Source organism: Paralichthys olivaceus, chromosome 19 (genome assembly GCF_024713975.1).
Source record: "Paralichthys olivaceus isolate ysfri-2021 chromosome 19, ASM2471397v2, whole genome shotgun sequence".
In the NCBI taxonomy this organism is placed as follows: domain Eukaryota; kingdom Metazoa; phylum Chordata; class Actinopteri; order Pleuronectiformes; family Paralichthyidae; genus Paralichthys; species Paralichthys olivaceus.
The window spans coordinates 14,607,292-14,629,625 of NC_091111.1; the positions used below are offsets into that span (position 1 = coordinate 14,607,292).

The following is a 22,334-nucleotide window of genomic DNA, read 5'->3' on the forward strand; positions in this document are numbered from 1 at the left end:
TTAAAGCAACTAACAATATCTAATCATCCTAATAAACCAACTGTGCTTATGAAATATAAGAAATAAACAAATGAAAATAAAACGAATATATTCCACATTAAATAGGTTTGATATATTTTAGTAAATGGGTATTTGTACACTCCAGTAACTTCCATGATTTTATGAATGAATAAATTGAACTTTTAATAATGGGCAGGTTCTTAAACACACATTTTATGAGTTGTCTCTCTACAAATTGGTGCAGTGGAGATAGCTGGATTTCAATTTGCGGAACTCAAAGCATTTGAACGATTTAACAAAAAAATTTTTTTCAAAAATAAATTCCATTATCTCCGTAGCAGAACAGATCGCAGTTTAAAATATAGAGCATGTGTGAAAACACATCCTCTTTAGGTGAACTGTGACCAGTTGATAACAATACATCGGCTACTTTCACATTCTTTATTAATAAAAGTTCTACCAATATAGTAAAATAAGTTATACATCTGGCCATCAAATTACACATTGCTTTACACTTCGTTCTAAAGCAACAGCTTTGGGAAAATTGTGGTTTTCCTGAAATGCTAGAAGCTAAAATCTCTCCTTTTCTTAAAATAATTTCCACAGGAAATGACATTTAAAACAATTTGCCCTTTAAAAAAAATCACTGCCATGTATATTCTTCTAAAAGATAAACACAAATGAAAATGTTTCTGGCATATAATAAACTGTTATTGCACAAAAAGGTGTTTAGAACAGTGGCAACCCTTTCATCTCATATCAATTTCAGACAATTCTTGTTTTAATGTCAGGACCATGTTTCTCTTAAATAAACATAATTGCAGTTTTAAATTTTTTTTATTTATTTCATAATTGAAATAGAAAATAATCATGACCTTTGTTTGGACTGGATCTGGTTTGTGAAGGTGATGCGTTTGGGGGTAATGGGGAATTCAAGTTCTCTGCCGCAGCTGGCATTTTTAAGGCTTGGCCATGGCTGGCCTTGCTGAGTCCTGAGGGGCCTCCTGCTTCACACGCAGGTCTTGCCCGGGGCCGCTGTGAGCGCCTGCTGAGTTGTGGAGGGCATTGGGTGGAGCCTGACCGAAAGCATCACCAGGGTGTGCGGGATGGGTTGGGATACCTGGGGGCAGGTCCATTGGTGGGTTCATGTGGTCACGTGGTCCTGGGAAGCGCATGTCAGGAGGGAAAGGTGGACGCGGTCCAATGGGCCCTCGGACACCTGAGCAGGACGAACGAAAAATGGAAATATTAAAGAGAACATGACGGGAAAATAAAGTGACTGAACAAATCTTTAATTTTGAGAAATGTTTGAAGTCAGTATGTTTTGATCTGTTCTGGGACGCACTGTTTTTAAGAAATAGCCACAGTCCTGCACTCTAAACATACAGTATGTTATAGAATCTGCTGCCAAACTAACTGTCAGTGATTGAAAGTGAATGTTTGACAGAAATAAGCAAAAAAAAAGATTTAATTCTTCTTAAAAAACAAAAACTGAACTAGTCAGTTTTAAAACATAACTTGTCCCAAAATGTCTTGAGAAAAAGGAAAAACGTCCAGATATTGTGTAGTTTGCCTTTCAGATATGGAGAACAGGTTTGGGACAGATGCGTTCACAACAACAGGAAAATGTCCTGACCATTCAGACGAGGGGTGGAGCCTGAGCAGAGCGTACAGGTGGCACACTTATGTGTAAACTTTGAAGTACAACTGAAACTAATCAAACGTTGATGAGCTGAACGCACCGTGTGGTGGAGGCATTGGTCCAAAGTGATGAGGCGGAGGAGGACGGAAATGCGGTAGTGGGGGACCCCTGGGATCAATGACATGACCTGGGCCGGGCCTGGGGTGGAACGCGTGTCCATTGGCGGGGCGAGGCCCAAAGTCACCTCCCATTGGTCCAGGCATACCTGGGTGTCCGTTGGCTGGTAGTGGAGGCCCATGAATAGGAGGAGGTAGGTTTGGAGGAAGAGGACCAGGCGGCAGGTGGTAGGGGCCGGGGCCGGGCCGCGGGGGTCTGTAAGGTCCTGATGGTGGCAGGCGGATGTGAGGTCCTGGAGGGAGGAGCGGGTCATGGGGTCCAGGGCCAGGTGGAGGTCCTTGGATCATGGGACCAGGCGAGTCCCTGATTGGAGACGCTATGAAGGATCCAGGTCCCTGATAAAATACAAATGAAGGCAGAAGAATCAGAAAATTGAAGGTGCTGTGATTTCAAGATGCTTTGAAATTTTAGTCATGCAGTGAGGAGATCCACAAACCACAGTTTACTCCCATCTGTGGATCTAACCAAGGCCAAATCACACAACCAGTAACCACACACCGTGATTGTACCCACACACTTTGCAACAACACAGTGCAGCTCATGTTCAGGTCTTGATGAAAAGAATCACTGCTTCGTTTAGTGCCGTGAGAACAGGTTAAACACACTCAGCCCAAAAGGTTAGCTCAGCCCCAGTGAAGCAAAATGCCATTAATCTCTTCCCAAATTCAAATCCAGCTCCAGCAGAAGAGGAGGTGGAGGGATTGCGTTCACTTCACACCGAGCACCTGCACTGGACGGCCTCTGTACTCACTGGCTCTGGACTCTCTGTGGAGGCCTCAGCCTGAGTCTCTGCTTTAACCTGTGGATCTACTGCTTGTGTCTGTTTCAGAGCAAGGACATGTAGACAGGATCTGAGTCTTTTGATGGAAGGGGGTCAGGTATTTAATCAATGTCTGATTGGTTTAGAAAATGACTTACAGGTCCATCCATGTTGGCGGGCGATGAGCTGCGGGGACCCATCATGTCTGAAAGAGAAACAAACAGCAACGTTAAAGGCAAATTAAAAGCTATAATGAAGCTCTTCAGTTACAGAGACCTCAGGAGACATACCCATCCCAGAGATGTGTTTGTTCTCAGCGTAGCGACCATGAGGATCTGACGGAGGTCGAGGACCTGAGGGGAGACAAAAAATTTGTTGTGATGAAGAATAAAAACCCTCAGCACTGTCGATAGTGAGTTTCCAGGGAAGAGAAAGAAGAAATGTAAGTATGAAGAGGGCAAAGAACTGGTCATCGATACTTCATGAGGAAGATGGTGAGAGGAAAAGAGCACTGCAGATGATTTAAAGCCCCTGAAAAACCTGCTTTCAAATTTAATTAATGACTAGTGCACAGCAATCAAAAAAATGTCATCATCATAACTGTTTTGGTGTAAGATCCCATTACTTTAAATAAACAGTTGTTTTCAGGGCCCTTAAAAACACAAGAGGTGGATTCACAAGGTGGAACAGCGAAACAAGAAAAGTCTTCAAAGAGGAATTTTCTAACTGGTTAAAAATGAGAGCGGGAAAAAGAGTTGGTGGCAGACGGACCAGGAAGATGCAGGATGCAAAACACTGGCAAGAAATAAAAAGGAAGAATTGAAGGTGACAGAACTGAAAAGAATAAAGTCAGGAGTGAGAAATGATTAAAAGTCTAAAAAGGTTGCAGCAAAGGGACGATGTCCAGCGGTGGTGACAAAGAGGGTGATGTAATCCACGGGGACTCACCATACGGGTCAATTCTTCGCCCCACAGGGGCAGAGGGGGGGCGTCTGGGACCCTCTATCATTATTGGAGGGGATGGTGCACCCCCGCTCACAGGAGAGGGCCCGTATGAGTCACCTGTTATGACCAAACCATCCAATTTACTAAAGGAAAAGAAACGGCTCGCAATACATCACAATCTGTGGGAGGTCGTCGTCCTCCCAGGGTTCTCACAGTCGAGTCCAGTGAAGGAACAAGTGCTTCTTATTTATTCATAATGAAATACAAGAAAAAATAAAGTGACATTCTGTGTAAACCTCTGCAGGATGAGAACTGTCCAAACAAGAAAACAGCTGTGAAGCGTGGGGTTTGTTTACCTTGGCGAGGACCTGCCTGTTGTCCAGGGTTCGGTCTGAAGAGAGGAGCACGACGCTCGTTCAGCTGTGAAGTTAAAACAGCCAACCTGAGAAGGGTGGGGAAAAAACCAAAACACAGTTAGATGCAAATAATGCCTGATTCAGTCGACACCATTTTCAGCCTGATTTTTTCAGTTGCTAACAAATTCTGGAACTCTCCGACAACAGCCCCAGATCGCTAACTCACACGGCGTCTACTCAAAAATATCTAGATTTCTAAACAAGCTAAGTTTCTATATGAATCTGTGACAACTACAGAGTAGTGAACTTGGCTGACAATTTCCCAAACACCAGTCAGAAAGTCAAACTGTCAAAAGTCTTAAATCTATTTCATTTGTTTTTTATTCTGCCAACACTTACTTTTCTCGGAGCTTTGAGGATTCAAGCTTCTCCTGATTCAGAGCTCTCTCTGCATTTCGAGCATTCACCTGGAGACAAATAAAGAATCAATAAACAACCAGAAAGCCTCTTTAAGTGATTATTAATCTTAGTCAGGCTTTAAAATGCACGTGCAGTTTGTGAGAACATACCCAGTTTGAGTGAGTTTTATTTTCCTGTTCTTTTATCTAAAAAAGACAAAGAATTTAAAAGAAGACATTCAGTCAGGACTCAGGTCTCAGTAAGAATATTCTCTGGACCTGTTGACTTCAGAATTGATGAAGAATCTACCTGCTCTTTGTAGACTTCCTCCGTCTTCTTCATCTGGTCCTCCATTTCATTAATGCGGTGCCTTAAAACCTTAACCTGCTCCTCGGCCTCCACAGCTTTTCCTCCCACCTCCGAAAGCAGATTCTCTTTGCTGCGTCGCTCCAGCTCCTCCTTGGTTAATTTCCTGCCGAGCCACAGAAACACACGTATTTGAACCGTCTTGGTGAACACTGCGCTCACAAACATCTTTTACATTTGAAAAGGCCCATGTTTTTTATTCATGAGGTGGCCACTGGAGCTTATTCTTCAACATCATAATGGTGAATCAACAAGTCAAATTTAATACTGATGGAAAAACAGAAAAGTATTTTTGGACAGTGTGTTATATTCTGATTGAATAACTGCTGCAGGCTTCACTTACTGCTGTAGAGCGTTTTCCTTCTGTTGGTACATTTCCACCATGATTTCGTTCTTCTGCTGGAGGATCTTGAACTGGTTTTCAACATGGCTCTTCTCGCTTTTTAAAGCTGCAATTGAATGTTCCAGCTCCTGGTGTTGTTCTTTTACAAAATACAAGAACGTGTTTATTGAGACGCAGGGAGAAAGTGATATTAAATAAAAATTGCATATATAAAGAAATATATGTTTTCCTGCACTTCCAACATGATCAACACACCTTCCAGTGCCTTTCTCGTCGTTTCTTCGTTCAGTAGTTTAGTCATGAAGCGATCTCGCTCTTCTTCAACTACTGTGAGAGTGGTCTGCACCTGGGAATAAAGTGTAAATGATAATTTATAAAAAAAACAGAGGAATAAACATCAACTACACCCGAGTTTTTTTTTGACGTCTTACCCTGGAAACATCCATCATCTGTTTGATTCTGTTCTTTACGACTGTTTTCTTATCTGTAAAAGACACAGAAAGACCATTAAACAAAAAAATATACATACCTCCAACATAAAATAGTTTTAATTGTGGACTACATATTCGTTGCAGTCCTTCAAAGACGAAAAAATCTATTTGCATGCGTATTATTCTTTTTCTATAGGAAATTGTGACAGGGTTGGACTCACCAGATGCTACTTCACCATTGGCTAAAACTTTGGTTTCACCTTTTTGTAGATCGCAAGCGTCTAAATCGGACAGAAGTTCAGACAGCACCTGCCAGGAAACATTTTGGTGTGAAGTCGGCCAATTTGATGGGAGTTAAGGACCAAGAAAAAAACAAAAAGAACACAGACTCACCTCCACGTTGTGATCTTTGAGCACCACAGAGTCCTCCAGCTCTTTCTGGGCCTTTTGATAAGTTTTAATCTGCTCACTCAGCTCCTTGTGTTTGTCCTCCCAGCCCTTTATAGTGGCCTTAAGCTGTAACAATCGACAAAATCAGTCTCTATATTAAATTATTGTAAAGAGTTTTAACCAAGTAAGACTTGATTTACATTTAGAAACAAAAAATCAGACTGAGACATCAAATTAACGAGTCTAATTGATCATCAAAATATTCAACCAGTCCGCAGGTCTTCTCACCGTCTTGTTCTCTTCTTTTTGTGCTGCATAATCTTTCTCAAGACATTTGTGCTGAACTTTTCTGGCATCTTCACGAATCTTGGCTTCATCAAGGAGAACAGCAGTCTGTGGAGGAAATAAAACTATTTATTAGATATAATGAAACCGAAAGCTTATAATAATCCTAAATGTGAAAATGATCTGTACCTTAGAGAGCGTTTCCTGGATCTTTTTCCTGCTGAGCTGTAGCTTCTCATTTGACTTCTCCAGTTTCTCGACCTGTTAAAAAGAAACGATAAAAAAAATCATACGTTTCAGGAAACAGTTAAAAGTGATACTAGGAAGGAAAATAATGTTCAACAATTACCCTGGTTTCATATTCCTTTGAGTGCATCCGCTCCTCTTCGAGTAGTTTTACATATGAATTCCTTTCTTCAGCCATCTGGTTGTTTCGTGATTCTGCCTCCAAAACTTTGCTCTGCACAAAATTAACGAGACAAATTTTACTAATGAGAAGATTTTGTTTGTGGTCACAATAACATTCAACATAGAAAAAACCGTTACAGACACAGCAGGTCGATCATCCTCATTTTAAAGCACTATTTTAAAATAAAAATTGTTCAAAAACAAATATGTAAAAACAAATCCCACGTTTCTTTGCACTTACCTCCAGGTGTTGCATCCTTTTCATTGTAGACCCAACTGTTTCCTTTGACTGCTTTTGATTCTCTTTCAGTTTCTCAGTCTTAAAGAAGGAAAAAAACAATTAATAAGTTAGATATAATAATAAAATCTTTTTCCAAAGTAGCTCATAGAGATCTGATCACATCTTTCTTGTAGCTCACCTGCTTCTGGAGTTCAGACATCTTGTTGAGAGCATCGATCTTCTCTTTTTGAAGAGCCTGGATTTGCCCTGTGAGCCTTTTTTCATCCACTTTACACAAAAGAGAAACATAAAGAACATCAGGTCATGAATCAGGTTCTATACCGATGCATTTTGTGAAAAAGAAAATATGTAAAAACTTACCGAGATATTCTCTTGATTTTACCTAAAAGAATTAGAAAAGCAATAAGTCAACATCTTTCCAAAATGGTTTAATGTAACTGTCACTAAACTATCACCACATACATGTAAAGGAATTGTGTGTGTCAATAGTTCAACAGTGATCCAGATAAAGAAAATGTATCAGACCAAAGTTAAGTACGGGTGGAGAAAATACTAAAACTAACACAAAAACACTGAGAGCAACAATATCAACACTTACTGCCAACACGGTTCTCCAGAAGAAGATGGTGAAGGTTACAACCCCGACCAAAGCAGTGATGACCACCGCCTGCCAGGGACAACCATACAACGTCTCCCCCGGCTTCCACTCATCTGGCAAAAGTGAAATCATCTGAAGAGACAGAACAATAACCACAACAATTATAATTATATTGTGACAAGACATATGTTTGTATAATTAAATTAAATTGACAACAATAAGTCAATACATCAAGTTTACTGACTCAATCTGACTTGCAATATTTACATGTACCCCTAGACTGAGCTTCTGTGTATTTATTAACCAAAATCACGAGTGATTCGTTGGTCAAATCACACCACGGAGAAGACAAATCAGCAAATGATCAGAGCATTAACATGAAACAAAGTAGTGCATATACAAAGTAATGTCTTTATACCACAACTGGAAAAGCTGAAATCTCGATTTAATAGAAATAAACAAGAACTTTCTGCAGAAAAAGTTACAAAACTAACCAGGAATTTCACAAGTTTCCTGCCACTAACTTCCACAACGTAAAGGGTTACTGCAGGACAGGAAACCACTTTCTTCTTTCACCTACTTCTTCGAGATTTGGTTGATTTTACAGTTTAAACGTCTTTACAAAATGGCTGAAAGCTGCCAAAAGACTGAGAACTTCAGACTGGTTTTAATGAGCAAAAACAGATCACGATATTGACACTGAACCACTGATGGTGAAGGTTTTTGTTAGAGTCCGGTCATGAGCTCTGTGGATCGCTCCAGCCACGACGAACCTTTGAGCCGAGCATGTGGCAACAGAGACTGGAACAAACACACTCCGTAGCAAACAGATTACAAATATCTTAATACACCTCCTCGTCTGTGAGGACCAACACGTCTTCAACAATGTCAGACAAGTTGCTTTTCTAATGTTATGACGATAAACGTGCACAAAGTTTGGGGTGTAATCTTAGTAGTTTTGAAGGGTTTTAAAACTCTGATCTATCCAGAGGAATGAATAATCAAGTATTTTTGGAAACAGGAAACATCTCTTTCATCAACAAACTTCGGTTTCAGCTGCAGAGAGGTTTGGATAATTCACAAATAAGCAGTTTTAAGCCGGGGTTCATCAGTGCTGAAGAACACGTCATCAGGCCGAGTTAGCATAATAAACACTTGACATGGAGCTGGGTCAGCTCAGGTTCTCCCACTTACATGTTGCAGCTGCTTCAGAAACAACACGTAAACATGATCCGGCTCCATCACGGGTCGAGAAAACGCCTCGCCCTCCATCTCCAGCGTTGGAAACGAAAACGAGCCTCAACGCCGCTGTGCTGGGTTTTGACAGATTGTTAGCTAGCCTGCTAGCACGTTAGCTCCCTAAGCTAGGCTAACGTTAGCGGTTAAAGCCCTGCAGTGTGCGAGAGATAAACACTGGTCTTCACACACGTCGATGGTTGATAAAAGAGGCCGGTGGTTAAATTAAGCAAAGGACGAGCCGTCGAATCCCATTCACCGCAAATATATATATATATATTTAAAACGCAAAAGCCGGAGAACTGGAGATGCTAGCTGAGCTGGAGGCTAAGTATCAGTAGATACAAGGCGAAAGAATAAATGACTTTGACAGCGGGTTGTCTGAGTTCCGTGTGAGTCTTGTGATGGTTCTGCGGCTCTCTGAGGTTGAGTGAGAGCCGCTGGAGGAGCTGTGGTCTGCGGGCAGCTCCGGCTGATGATCACTGCTGGACTTCAGCCTCCACCGTGGTGCGTTCACTGACATGGGAAATACCAGCGAACTATGCCTCTATTTAAGATCTGCATTCAAAGCTGTGCCCTGAAATGCTTTTAGAGGAATAAGAGGACGGTTCTTAGATTATAAACTTATAAGAGGCCAGAAAATGATTTTGTTGTCCCCTGTTTATTTCTACTGTGAAGTAACAGTGTCCTTACATTCTATTAAGATTTCACACACTCACAGAAATCGGTTACTTAATTATGCCAGATCTGCTCATTAGTCCCTGGGAAAACTGTGAAAAAGTAAAAAAAAAAAAAAAAAAAAAAAAAAAAAAAATACTGATCTCCGAATGTTTGAGGAAGTGAAGAAAATGTCCCGTGTTTCAGATCCGCACCAAAAATGTTATTAATCATTCCCTGACTCACACTGCATCCTTTCACCAATGTCTTGGGACCATTGTTATACTGTGTTCTTGCAGACTGGCTAGCGTGTGTGTGGGGGGTTATCAAAATGGATGATTGTTCAAAATCAGCATCCTGTTATTGTGGATATGATAAGATGTGATGAGATATGATGAAGTGGGTCAATGGATTAAAATGTTAAAAATAAAAAAATCTTAGTACCGAAGATTGAGCAGACAAAGCCAGTGTATACATTGTGTGTAGTGCAATTCTTTATGACTTACCACAGATGTCCACTCAACAATTTTACTGCTGGCGACAGAAAAGATGCAGCCCATGTAAACTAATCCAGTTGAGAATAATCCCACTTCTGCTTCCTGGATTTCCGACACTGGATCCAATGACTCCAAAGATTCTGAGGGAACAGAATTGACCCATTACTTGGTTTGTGCTTGTTGGACAAAGAGGAAATTCTCCTTTGAGGTTCATTGTCTCATCCAGTGAGGATTCTTGAATAAAAATGTCTAATTTAATATACAGGTTTGGTTCAAAGCAAAAAAACACTCATGCTATGTTACCAACCTGAGGGCGAGTGCTCCACCTCCATACCGACGCCCACATCTAAAGGATTTTCCAGAGTGGCTTGTGGGACCTTCTGCGTGTCATCTGATGAACTGAATCCCATCTGATTGTCTTTGTTTTTATTAAAATGTCCGCCGTCCTCTTCCATGCTAACATCTGGTCCAGAGGGCACCTCATCCATAACTATCGGCTCCTCCTCGGTCTCTGCTGCTCTTTCCTCACGCTCTGTTACTGTGATGTTTTCTTCACTCTCAGTTTCAGGAACAATGTCGACCTTGTCCTCCTCAACAATGGGGAGATTTTCCTCAGTAACATTCAATTCATGTTCAACTAGAGAGGAAAGATTGAAAAACACGGGTTACTTAGGGACGTGGTTAACTACACACATTATAAACAGCAAAGAAAACATTTCTGGAGAATCTTTTCAGAATAAAAGTCCTTGTTTAATATTTACACATCGTCTGGAGCCAAAATTTTGTAAATGTAATTTGTTACTGGGCTGTACACCACATGACACCTAGGAATGCAATGATCTGATTATTTCTAAAAACTATTCTGATGCCTAAACTCAGGGTGTCTGCTGACACCGATCAGCATTCTGTTTTCCCCTAATTTTAAAATGTGTACATCTCACTGCATTGAGCCAAAAAGGATGATAGTAATGCTGGGTGAAATCAAGCCAAAGAGGTGTCCTGACATAAGTTAATGAATTTAACAGTAGTAGAAACACTGAATTTTATGACACAACAGACAAGCTGCTTTCATTGCTGAATTGTTTGGCTGATCCTCGACTCCCATGTGATCGGGTTTTATCTGTTTTTTTCACCCCAAGATCAGGCAAGAAAATTGTGTCTGGGCATCCCTATTGACATGTGCACGTAAACATTTTCTACTTGGTAATTACAAACATATTTTTAAAAATGTGAGATGTCAGGCAAAACATCAATTAGCTGCTGTTTCACATTAGCTACCAAACTAAGAGACTGCAAGTTTTCAGAACACACAAGTTGAGTGCAGCTGGATAGATTCAAAAGTAAGACAAGGTTTCTCGAGGTATCAAATAACCAGTGTATCATCTTCTCTGGCTGCCTGGCCCAACATTAATGTGCATCTTGTCCTACTAGCAATTCTTGCAATTCACTCTTGGCAGGGAAGTGAAACTCTAGCCTGAGATGTTACTGAGAACACTTTTGGCTGCTTGGTGTTTACTGCAACTGGACATGGATTTAACCTGGATAGTTCCAGAAACAAGATGCTGGTCTCTCCTGGACTTGAAAAGACAATTCATAGCTGCATATGCTGCGGCACAGAATCTAATTCTGCATTCACTTTATCAATGGCTCATGAGCAAAAAACACCAGACTGAACTGGTCTGGGAAAGCCCTTTGTCAGCCGTGTTGAAGAGAACATGTAAATCAGTGTGACTGCAGCACATCACACAGGAGTTAAACCCACAGCTTTTATCTATATCAGATACTGAATTAACTTGATAAAATAATTCAAATCAAACCTACCCTGGTCCATATCTGCTGCTAAAGGTGTGCTGTCACTGGCTGTAGAATACTTCTGCCGTAAACTGAATGCAAGCTCCTGGAAGTCATCCAGTATTTCAGTCTCCTCATCCATACTCGTGTCCTCATGTTGGTCTGGATCCTGTTTTGCATTCTGGCCGTCCAGCATCTTCTCAATCTCGTCCAGGATGGTGTTTTCCGAGGCTTCCAGGATTTCCTCTAGAGCACTTTCTATGTCTTGCGTCGCGCCTGTGTGTGAGTGACGGGTAGCCTGCAACTCTGTATCCAGATCAGAGAACATGGCCTCCACTTTGAAGAGGTTTTTGAGGCCCAGAAGCCTTTGGACCCGCACCATGTATTCCTCTGTGAAGTGGTCTCGCAGTAGCGTCAGTCTCATCACGCTGTCGCTGTACACTGGCTCTTCAGTCGACGCAGTGGGCAGAGTTTCGGGTTCTATAGAGGGTTTGTCAGAGTCTGTGTTATCTGATTGTTCGAATGAAAGTGCATTTTCATCTTCAAGTAATTCTTCTTTCACAACAACAATTTCTTCCCCCAGCTCTGCAGATTTGTCTTCCTCCCTCTCCTCTGCGTGTGGTTCCTCATGAATGTCTGGTTCAACGACAGATAAATCTATTTGACGGATATTCTTCTCGATATCTGCCAATAAATGTTCATGTATCCGATCAGACAAGCTGTTGTCTACTGTCTTTATGTCCTCTTCGACATCTAAATCTACTGACTGCTCTTCATTGGAAAGGTTCTGATGAGTCTCAGTTTCAGTACTGACAGATACATGACCACCCACTGTCTTGTTTGCATCTGGCACATTGTCTGAATCCAGTCTATTCTCCATTGCAATGTTACGCTCCTGTATTTCTTCTTTAACCGCAGAATCTTTGGACACCTCCTGCACTTCATCTTCTTTGCGCTTAACAGTCTCATCTGTTGTTTTAATGTCTGTTTTTTCCATTTCATTATTTGCAGAAGTATGTGTTAGTGTTAACAAAATATCAGATTTTTTTTTTGCTTCTGTCTGGTGTTGTATCAGAGGTGTATGATCTGAAGGTTTTAACGCTTCATCCCCGGCTTCTTCATGTCCTATCACTACTACATCACCCTCACCGTCATGATCCAACAAAAGTTCTTCAGAATCACTGATTGTTTCTTTATCTGTCTGTACAGAGCTGGAACCAGGAGGATCTTGAAGAACTTGCTCTATGATTTCAGGCTCTTTGGGAGAGTCTATTATCAGTGATTCCTTTACTCTTTGTTTTGCATCCTCAAAATCCTGAGTGGTTTTTGCAGCAGCTGCTTCACCTTCTTCCTCGTCATCATCTTCCTCTGAACTCACATCTTGTGCTGTTATCTCTCCCCCAGAAACAACGGAAAAAACTGCATCTCCAAACGATGTCCACATGTTCTTCTCCTCAGCAGCTTCAGGTTCAACAGCAGGTGTTACTGGAGTAGCTTCAGGTTCAACAGCGGGTGTTACTGGAGTAGCTTCAGGTTCAACAGAGGGTGTTACTGTAGTAGCTTCAGGTTCAACAGAGGGTGTTACTGGAGTAGCTTCAGGTTCAACAGCGGGTGTTACTGGAGTAGCTTGAGCGGATGTTACTGGAGTAGCTTCAGGTTCAACAGAGGGTGTTACTGGAGTAGCTTCATGCTCTTTGAGGGAATCAGGTGCTGGAGTGTTCATGGCTTCTTCAGTGAAAGGCAGTAGTGGAGCATCTTGTTTAACATCAACGTTTTCTTTGGAGTTATTTTCCACCTCTTGGTTTTCTTCAAACGGTGCAACTCTCTTAGTGATTTCTTCCTCAGTAGTGATGGCATCAAAAGTTGTTCCCACGGTGGTTTTCATCTCTGGGATTTGCGTTCCCTCAGAAACTGAGATTGGTTCCATTTCTGGAACAAGCTCATCTTTGGCCACAGATTCCACTTGAGGATCATTGAGTGTATCTTTGGGTTCACTCCTCTCTGACACAACATTTTCCGCAACAGACTCAACTAGTTGTATTTGCTCATCTGTTTCAATAACATCAGGTGTGGCTGTTGTATCAGGAGGCAATTCAGTTTCCACATCAATCTCAGGTAAAGAGGCATTTTGATCATCAGGGACTTTATCAAGATGATCTACATTCTCTTGCTGCTCAGTTTGTTTTTTATTTTCAGTCTTTTCTTCTTCTTCAGGTGGCTGTGTTTCTTTTGGAGTGTCCTCTACCACTTGGATTTGGTCAGACGTTCCCCTACTTGCACTGGTATTCTCCTCCACAGAGGAGCCTAAGAGTACATCTATGTCATAATTGTCAAACTTATCAAACCCAGTGTCAAAACAGACAAAATCTGTTTCCTGAAAAGAAGATGAAACATAAAATTATTAGAATTTATTTTGATATTTTGCATCTAACAAATAAAATGAATTCAGTCAGCCAGCAAAATATCTCCATACCTCTGTGGGAATTTCGAGTTCTTTATCTGTATAAAGATGGTTAACTGCAAGAAAGTCCTTTGGGAAATAGCCAAAGTTACTTCCAACCTAGAAACACAAACAAGAGGAGAACATGTTGAGGATAAGTAAAACTGCACAGGTCAACCCAGGTGATATCCAAAACGTATTAATCACATATACTCACACTTCCTGCCCACATGTCAGCCCTTCTGCCTGCAAGTTTGTAGTAAACATAGATAGTTTCCGATTTCTTAAAGGACAGGAATCGACAATCCGGTCCAGAGAAATCTCTCACTGCTTTTCCCCGACACAGCAGCACTAAGAGAGCAGAAGACGAAGAATTAGAAGTTTCTATATATGGGAAACATTGTTTATTTTTAAATCATATTCACATTTTAAAGCTGGAACCATTAAACTCAATTTAGGTTGTTAGAATAGAATAAACATTTAATTATTACTCAATAGATTTGTTTTGGTTGGTGTCTTGTTGTACAGCTGTAAACTTTTAATGCAACATAGTTCATTATGTTCAAAAAGGCGAATTGTTCTACATATTATTTTTTTTAATGTATTTCTTCATTTTGTATGGATGTGTATTTATTTCCCTTAAAAAAAATTTTTCTTTCTTTCCTAACTATTCCATATCAATTGGATTTACCCATGGTGACTTAACATTTGTGAAGATATGGTTTGTTTAAACTACTAATCATAAAAAGACTATCTTCCCACTTTGCTTTATCTTATCTTTTACTGGCCCAGCCTTTATTGGTTTATGGCTCCACACTAACTTCCCCTGATGATAGATAGATACTACACCACTTTGGTAAATCTCGCATCACATGAACCTGCCTTTTGTTTTCGTAGTGAGCATTGTTGACATGTTAAGGTGATCTCGACCTCAGGCTTCTCCTCGGGTTGTTTTAATCCAGCGGTGCATTCTTGAACACCACATGACCCGACAGTAAAAGTGAATGGGAAGTTTGTTTCGTCTAGACTGTGCCAAGTTAAAAAAGATGAGCTGTAACAACAGCAGCTAGCAGTGTGCGTAGCACCTTTACATTAGCACCGGCCGGTGGCTAATTAGCTGCTAACATCCACCTAGCAGGGCAGGCCCGAGCTGCCAGGCAACCGGCCAACACAACGAATAACCTTCCCGAGCTAATGGCTACTGCTAACGTTAGCTCCCCCCTATGTTTAAAACGAGCAGAGCATCGCTACGTTAGCATCACAAACAGCCGAGGCAGGTCTGTCAGGTCTGCATCGACTGGCAACAGGTCGGGAGATAAGGCGCAGTTTATGGCTGTGCACCGGGATGAGGGAAGCTGGAGATGCAGCCTCCTCCAAGTCCCCTTTTTTTTTTTACAAGAAATAAACTTACTGCTGCACTCCTCGTCGGTGCATCTCTTCAGGTCGGAGAAGCGCTTCTCCAGGGCCGCGGTCGAGATAAAATTGAATAAAAGTAATAAAAAGCCCTGTCGGTAGAAGTGTTTCGCTGCCATGCTGGCAGTTCTGTTGTTGGTGGTGTCGATTCCGGGGCTGCTGGAGCATGAGCACTGGGGGCTGCGGAGGAGCCGACACGTCAGCAAATCAGATCCGGCTGGGTGGAGGCTCCCGGAGGCTCTTACCAGGATGTTCGGGCTCTGGATTCAGAGAGTGAAGAGATGTGGCGAGGAAACAGAAACTAACAATATCCGAAACAAAAAAAACAAGGATACCGAAGCAGAACAAGGTTTAGCAGAAACAGTTAACGACTATGTACAAATATGAATATACATATATATATAAAAGTATATATATATATGAGTATAAAAACACAACAATGACAGTGAAATAGAGAAATAGACTGCAGACTGCATCGACGCTTGAATAAATGGGGAAATGTGTTTATAATGTAAAATGTATTGATGCAGTTCAGATACCAAACTTGTTTTCATCTCACTATTAAGATGCCTTCAAAATGCACTGAACTCCGGATAATCTCCTGACATTCTCCCGATGGATATTGATAGATAGATGGATGGCTGGATACATAGACAGATGATGGGACCTGTATTCATGCCATAAAATATATATGCACAGAGCATTGCTCCAATCTGTAGCTTACATTTAAACACAAAAGGAAATTAGCTGATCCCATAACCCATAATCATAACCCCCTCCCAGGGGAATATTCACCATATCCTTATAGTGACATTTTACTGTGTATAAACACAATACACATGCATATAATATGGGAGCTGGATATACCATGAGAGATTAAAAAAAGGTGTATGCATAGTATAAACATACAGATTAAAGATAAGACGGACTAAATCCTCTGTAAAGAGTTTTTAAGTGTTGTCACACAAAACATTGATTAGATTTTTGACTTTGTTTGATTTCAGTTCATGAACAGAAACTTCACAGCATCGTTTTTAAAGCTAACTTTACTTCGAGTGCTGGAAAACATGTTCAGCTAATTAATGGCTTCCATTGAAATTCACCATGTAAACAGGGAATTAAAAAAACCTGCTGCGGTACTTCTTCGCCCCGCCCCTTCCGCCTACAACAACCAATGACCGCGCAGCTTTTCTGTCTGACTTCACTTCCTTAGCGACGAACCAGGAAGCACGGCAGCGTATTTCCGGAAGTAACACGAGAGCTGTACACACTCGTGTTTCTTGATATAGAAAGATAATTGTACCCGCTATTTACCGGGAAGAGGTTTCAGAACATTACTGCTAGACGGATCTAAGAACCGAGGTAATGGTTTGACCTTTTAGCTGGAGTCTGCTCTTCTGATCAATATCTATGTGTGATTATTTAATAAGAGCTCAACGTCAGGCAGTTGTGTGGTGTTCATTCAAAACTATGCTACCTAAGCTAAGTAAGCATGAAATCTAGCTGATGCTTAAAAATGCTCATTTCAGATACACATGAATTACACAGTAATTACAGTGTTGTGACGAGCAGCAGTCAGTAATAAAAACCACTGCAGCAATCGTTGGGTGATCTGTGTTTTCTCCAGGTGTAAATCATACACAGCCCATTTGTCCGAGTGCTAACACGCAGCTGTCTGACTGCTGATGATGGACGACTTGGAGGGAGAGCTGGGACTTGTTGAAGACTTGGAGGATGACAACGACTCTTCAGACAACACGTCTTCAAGAGGAGGGAAAAAATCCAGGTTTCCACCGGTTAATCTCATGTGTGTAGGTGGGTTGTGCTGTACGTACCCACATACTGATAAACACGTAGACCAATCGACATATTGCAGATATATTGGTTTGATTCTGTTGGTTGATAAATTACAAAATATTCCATTACGGAAACATTCAAATATGTCGGTCTGTTAATTCAGATGCAATCTCTCCAGCTCGTTTGTTTGTCTAGAGAAAAGTATTCCTCATTAAAACTCACTGCAACTTCGTCAAAGTTTTTTCAAATCAAACAAATTTATTTCATCTATATCTATCTATATGATTAGTCAATCACAATTATTGATATCGGTATTCAACTATAGAAATTATAGACAATAATAGTTATGGAAAATGCATTCATGACATCAAATACAAACTTTTTACCTTTAGAAACATCGAAGGAAACTGGGTTCCACCAGAGCACCAGGTTTTGTCTGGAGCACATCAGAGAAGCCATGCTGCATCATAGATGGCAAGAGGCAGCAGAGTATATGGCGTGTTACCCCCAAATGTTCGAAGACACAACTGTCAGCTCCACAAAGCACTATAAAGAGGTAGGTTTGTTTTTTTGTAGATTTTTTGTGTCAGTGAAAATATGCTACAAAAAATCCCTGTTTCCAAAACCACAGGCTAATTATTTTTGCAGTGATCCAGCAAAAATAAATTTCAGTTCAAGACAGAAAACAAAATATTCAAGATAGTGGTGAATTCAAGTTTGATATTCACATCCCTAATATTATTGATACAAACACTCTCTTTGTAGGTTATATGGAGACTCAGCACTGAGATCCTTCACCATCACCACAATACAAAGATGGAAGACTACAACCACATCTATGAACGAATAAAACATTCAGGAGTCAAACATTACCTGATGGTACGTGAGCTAATTGATGTGATTACACAGGTTTTATATTGATTTCCCTTTTTTGAATCACACGAGACCCATTTCTTTGATTCTCTAGATCAGTCTGGAACACTCCTTCCACTTACTGCTCCATGGCCACATTGAAGATGCAAAGCGTCACCTGTTGGCTGCTGAAAGTTGGAGGTACGGGAAGGAGTCAGCAGCCCAGTATCAGAAGATGAAGCTGATCCAGGCCTACAGGAGCCTGCTAGATTATATCATCTGGTGTGACAAGAAGTTCACACTCTCTGGTGACAGTAAGACAATGCTTAATTCAACACCCCAAATCATCTATTATTTATGTCCTTACACTGACACACTTGCAAGCTCTTGTTTGATGTCACACTGCCACCCACAGGGCAGACTCAGTAACTGCACAGGAAACAGAGGAACTGATGGAGGAGCTGATTATGTTGTGGAACATGTATTTGTGTGTGTACAGTCCCCTGATATGAAGTAAAGCTTTTGTGTTAACTGCTTCAAACCAGATACCTGCTTATTTTGATGTGATGTTTGGGCGACTCTTTTCAGACTTTAACGACCCTGTTGGCAACCAGGAGATGCAGAACTATTACCGACAGGCTTCTGTGAATCTGAAGGAGATTTTGAAAAATCCTGGAGTCTGGGATCCATTTATATTGAGTTATGTTGAGGTAAGCACACATTCCCAACTGCCTCGTAAAAAAAGTCCAACAAATACAGATTTTTAATAGCAATATAAAGGAGTTGATGACTTTCCAATATATAGGCTGATATGTTTTTGGCAATGATTTCGAAGATATCATTACCAAACCCTTATAAAACATTTTTTTTGCTGTTCTTTTCAAAGACCATACGATCAATCAAATAATCAAGTAATCATGATCAGCAGGTTCAGCCTGAGAACAAACCCTCTAAATATTTTGATATCAACGATCCTTGTCTCCTCTTTAGTGTTTTCAAATGTGTCAGGAAATATCCCTTCATGCTGTGCAACTTTTGTTTTATTCCTGCAGATGCTGGAGTTCTATGAGGATCACTCTGAGGCTCTGAATGTCCTGAACGACTACGCATATGACAACAACTTTCCTCCTAATCCCAATGCACATGTCTTTCTGTACCAGTACCTGAAGCGACACGATGCTCCGGAGAAGAAACTGATCAAAGTGTTGAAGGTGCAAAATAAAAGCACTGCAGCTTGTACAGTATTTAAACATTGCTCTATGTGATACATTACAGTTTGATGGTATTTTACATAATCTTTGTGTTGCTTTTGAAGACATATGTGCAACTAAAATAATTGTCTGTTCTAACTTGCCTTTCCTATGCTGCAGGTCCTCCATGTATCAGTCCCCAGCCATGAGTTGATGTTGGAGTACAGCTCTCTCCTGCTTCAGTCAGGTAGAAGCAGATTTAAATATAATGTCCACAACTGGATATATAATAACACACACAACTGAAGCAAATTCATGATCAGAAAAGTTAAATTTTGGACTTCATCGATTGAGTGTTTACTTGATTTGTCCGTACTGCGTCTGTTTGACAGTTCTAAACAAACAGAATCAAGGTTTCATTTTATTGTTCCATTTTTAAAGATGTTGGATGTTGTTACAGACATAGTTCCCAGTAATGGTTCCCCTGTTCCATGATTGATGTTTTCTTTCCCCCCCAAGAGAAAAACAGTCATATCCACAAAGCTGTCGAAGTCGTTCTGGAAATGCTGGATTTCGCCTGCTGGAGGAGCGACCTGGACGTGTGGAAGTGTTTAAAAGCCGTTATTCAGAAATTACAGTTACAGTATGTAAACAAAAAAGATTGTTCTGTTTTTGATTTAATGTTTGACGGATGTTGTTGAAGTTTGTTCTTCTCTGTATTTGTGTGTTGAAACAGAGAAGACTGGAGGAAGGTGGTCCTTGAAAAAATGGAGGTAAGAAAAGACTGGTGGCCGGTGCTCCACTTCACGAGCCACCACGCCAGAAAAGACTCAGAGGAGAACCCAGAGCTGATGGAGGTGAAGGCATCACTAAAGGAAGTCCTCTGCCCGGGTAAGACAGTCTGCTTTCTTATCCAGTCACTTTAGATTAACTTTAGAGTGAAATGATTTAAATAAATCAAGTGGTTTATTGACTGAAACATAATTGGCTACAGTTTTAATCCTTTCCTGAATTGTATCAGTCATTTTATAAGAAAAATTCCCCAAATGTTGTTTACACCTTCTTGTACATGACTATTTTCTGGTTTTGGACGTACTTTAATTGTAAACTGACTATTTGGGGGAGTTTGGTGGGACAAACAAAAGTCCTTTAAATAAATCAGTATAGGTGTGATTTTCATTTTCAGTATTTTACATATTTATTTTATTGATTAGTTTATTAAATGACAGAACAGTAAAAAGATGAATCAGTTATGTTAATATTAGTTTCATCCCTCATTGTTAAATACAAACTTTACTGTCATTACTATGGATGTTACAGTTTGTAAATGTATTTGAAATTGATTGTAGCGTCAAAGATGTTTAGATATGTTCATGTTTTGAGATCAAACAGGATCATTATCTAGATCCAGATTGAATTAAATGTGCTCCAAACGTTAATGTAGAACAAGAAGCAGTTCTGTAGTTTTTACTTACTTAGGCAGTGAGATAGTTTGAGAACAGTTGTGTACAGACTCTGTAGATCTTTTATGAAACGTTGCTTGTGAGTTCATCGATGTCTTTTCCCTCTGACAGATATAACTCTGAAGTACGCTGCTGCAGGGGTAAACAGTTGAGAGTGGACCTGAGAGAAGAGCACAGAGAAAATATTGAATTGTGTCAATTCACAAACGAGCCTGAGATGCTTTTGGGAATATTCAGAAAACACAGACAAATGTTTTGATGAAGAAGAAGAAAAAGAAGAAGAAGAGTCTTCATGTTGTGTAAAAAAATATTTTTGATCAAGATTCATTTTCTATTTGGTGATAAATATGAAACAGATAAACACACATCTCGAGGATGAACCTCTGTATTTTAAAAAACTTTTTTTTTTTTTACATTGTTCCCTCATTTGTCATGTATGAGCTTTATCATGAAAGCACAAGCTACACCGTCCACCAGGTGGCGCCGTTGTTCTGTGGATGTGTGCACTGTGTCTGGAGGGTATGACCATCTGATTTTGACAGAAACTGAGTGCTGCGCTGAATCAGTGTTCACGCTCGCTCTCATGGTTTCTGTAAACATCTTAATGAGAGCTGAGTCTCGCTCAGGCCTCCACTGACCTTTGACCACTGTGTGTGGGGGGTTTAAGGTCATTAGTGAGCGAGCGCCACACCAAGCCTGAGGGATCCTCTCTCTGTCAACTCCACTGTCACGTCAGAACAATACAAAGAACCTTCAGCGATATCATTTGCAGCAGGGAAAGTCCTTGGGGGCGACCAATGACAAGTGTCTCCCGTGAATAGCTTTAAAATGTTTTCTGTAACATTAATCATTCCTCGATTAATGCGAGTGGTGCCCTCTGGAAAAGATAAGCTGGAATTTTTTTGCACAGAAACACTATATCAATCACTGTCAGGCCTTCATTTCACAATGCAGCGTCTCTTGTAGTAAAGGGACTCGTACGCTTTGAGGCCGTCTATTCAAAAATGAGGAGATATGTTTGTACTGAGAATGTTTCCAATGGCTCGACAGGATCCTTGGCCTTCAGATGCTGCGCTTTGCTCTCCTCCTTTTGTACCGAACCATGAAATAAATCTCGCATCCAGCAGCATGCCAATTTAATAAGTGAAAGTGTTTGTAATGATTCTGTTTCGGCTCGCTACGATGTTGGCCATGCAGCAGCTCAGTCAGCCTGCTCTGTGTGTGTGTTGCTTTGCAGTCATTACATAAACCAAAAGCCCAGAGCACTTGCCTTACCACAGCTGCAAAAGGGATCTGAGAATACATAACACACATCGTTTGAGGATTAAAAACTCGGGAGCAGTGGAGAGGATCGAGTCAGGAGTCGGTCACCGCTTTAGATCGTGTCCTGCGCTGACCTTTTTTTTAAAAATTGTTATCTTTTTTTAGAGCTTTTACATTTTCAAAATCACACAGATGTTCACAGTCGATGCTCTGTCCTCCTGATCAGTGGAGCGGCTCTGTTGGGGGCTTGGTTTCTTCCTCAAGGACATGTCGACTGTCACTTTTTGCACTCTAACCCACTCGAATGAACTTTTTGGGCAATAGCCGTTTGGCGTTCCAGACCAGACGACCACAGATTTTAAGTTTTTATCAGTTTCATTGTTGTCCTCTCTTG

General features: G+C 40.7%; 2 protein-coding genes across 6 annotated transcripts; one reads left to right on the forward strand and one right to left on the reverse strand.

Annotated features, from left to right (window-relative positions):
• Nucleotides 1–427: 427 nt before the first annotated feature.
• Nucleotides 428–15,655, reverse strand: mia3 (MIA SH3 domain ER export factor 3). 4 transcript variants are annotated; one of them, XM_020097576.2, is made up of 28 exons: nt 15,374–15,655; nt 14,180–14,313; nt 13,996–14,082; nt 11,553–13,896; nt 10,039–10,368; nt 9,741–9,871; nt 7,342–7,473; nt 7,104–7,125; nt 6,922–7,010; nt 6,744–6,821; nt 6,444–6,554; nt 6,284–6,355; nt 6,098–6,202; nt 5,813–5,935; nt 5,641–5,728; nt 5,420–5,472; nt 5,244–5,334; nt 4,989–5,127; nt 4,589–4,751; nt 4,450–4,485; nt 4,280–4,347; nt 3,881–3,966; nt 3,528–3,641; nt 2,870–2,932; nt 2,738–2,784; nt 2,571–2,639; nt 1,743–2,154; nt 428–1,219 (listed from the first exon to the last, which is right to left on the reverse strand). In XM_020097576.2, exons 1-28 carry the CDS (start codon nt 15,492–15,494, stop codon nt 960–962), a joined length of 5,568 nt encoding a protein of 1,855 aa, XP_019953135.2. In that variant the 5' UTR covers nt 15,495–15,655; the 3' UTR covers nt 428–959. The 4 variants fall into 4 exon arrangements, with proteins under 4 accessions (XP_019953135.2, XP_019953133.2, XP_019953132.2 ...); XM_020097574.2 differs by lacking the exon at nt 3,528–3,641; XM_020097573.2 differs by lacking the exon at nt 2,571–2,639.
• A 945-nt stretch (nt 15,656–16,600) lies between these two features.
• Nucleotides 16,601–21,826, forward strand: taf1a (TATA box binding protein (TBP)-associated factor, RNA polymerase I, A). Of its 2 annotated transcripts, none has more exons than XM_020097507.2 (11): nt 16,601–16,737; nt 17,003–17,190; nt 17,565–17,728; nt 17,938–18,051; nt 18,140–18,338; nt 18,613–18,734; nt 19,077–19,235; nt 19,395–19,461; nt 19,734–19,857; nt 19,951–20,105; nt 20,789–21,826. In XM_020097507.2, exons 2-11 carry the CDS (start codon nt 17,061–17,063, stop codon nt 20,827–20,829), a joined length of 1,275 nt encoding a protein of 424 aa, XP_019953066.2. In that variant the 5' UTR covers nt 16,601–16,737; nt 17,003–17,060; the 3' UTR covers nt 20,830–21,826. The 2 variants fall into 2 exon arrangements, with proteins under 2 accessions (XP_019953066.2, XP_069371361.1); XM_069515260.1 differs by having other exon boundaries at nt 18,140–18,332.
• Nucleotides 21,827–22,334: the final 508 nt, after the last annotated feature.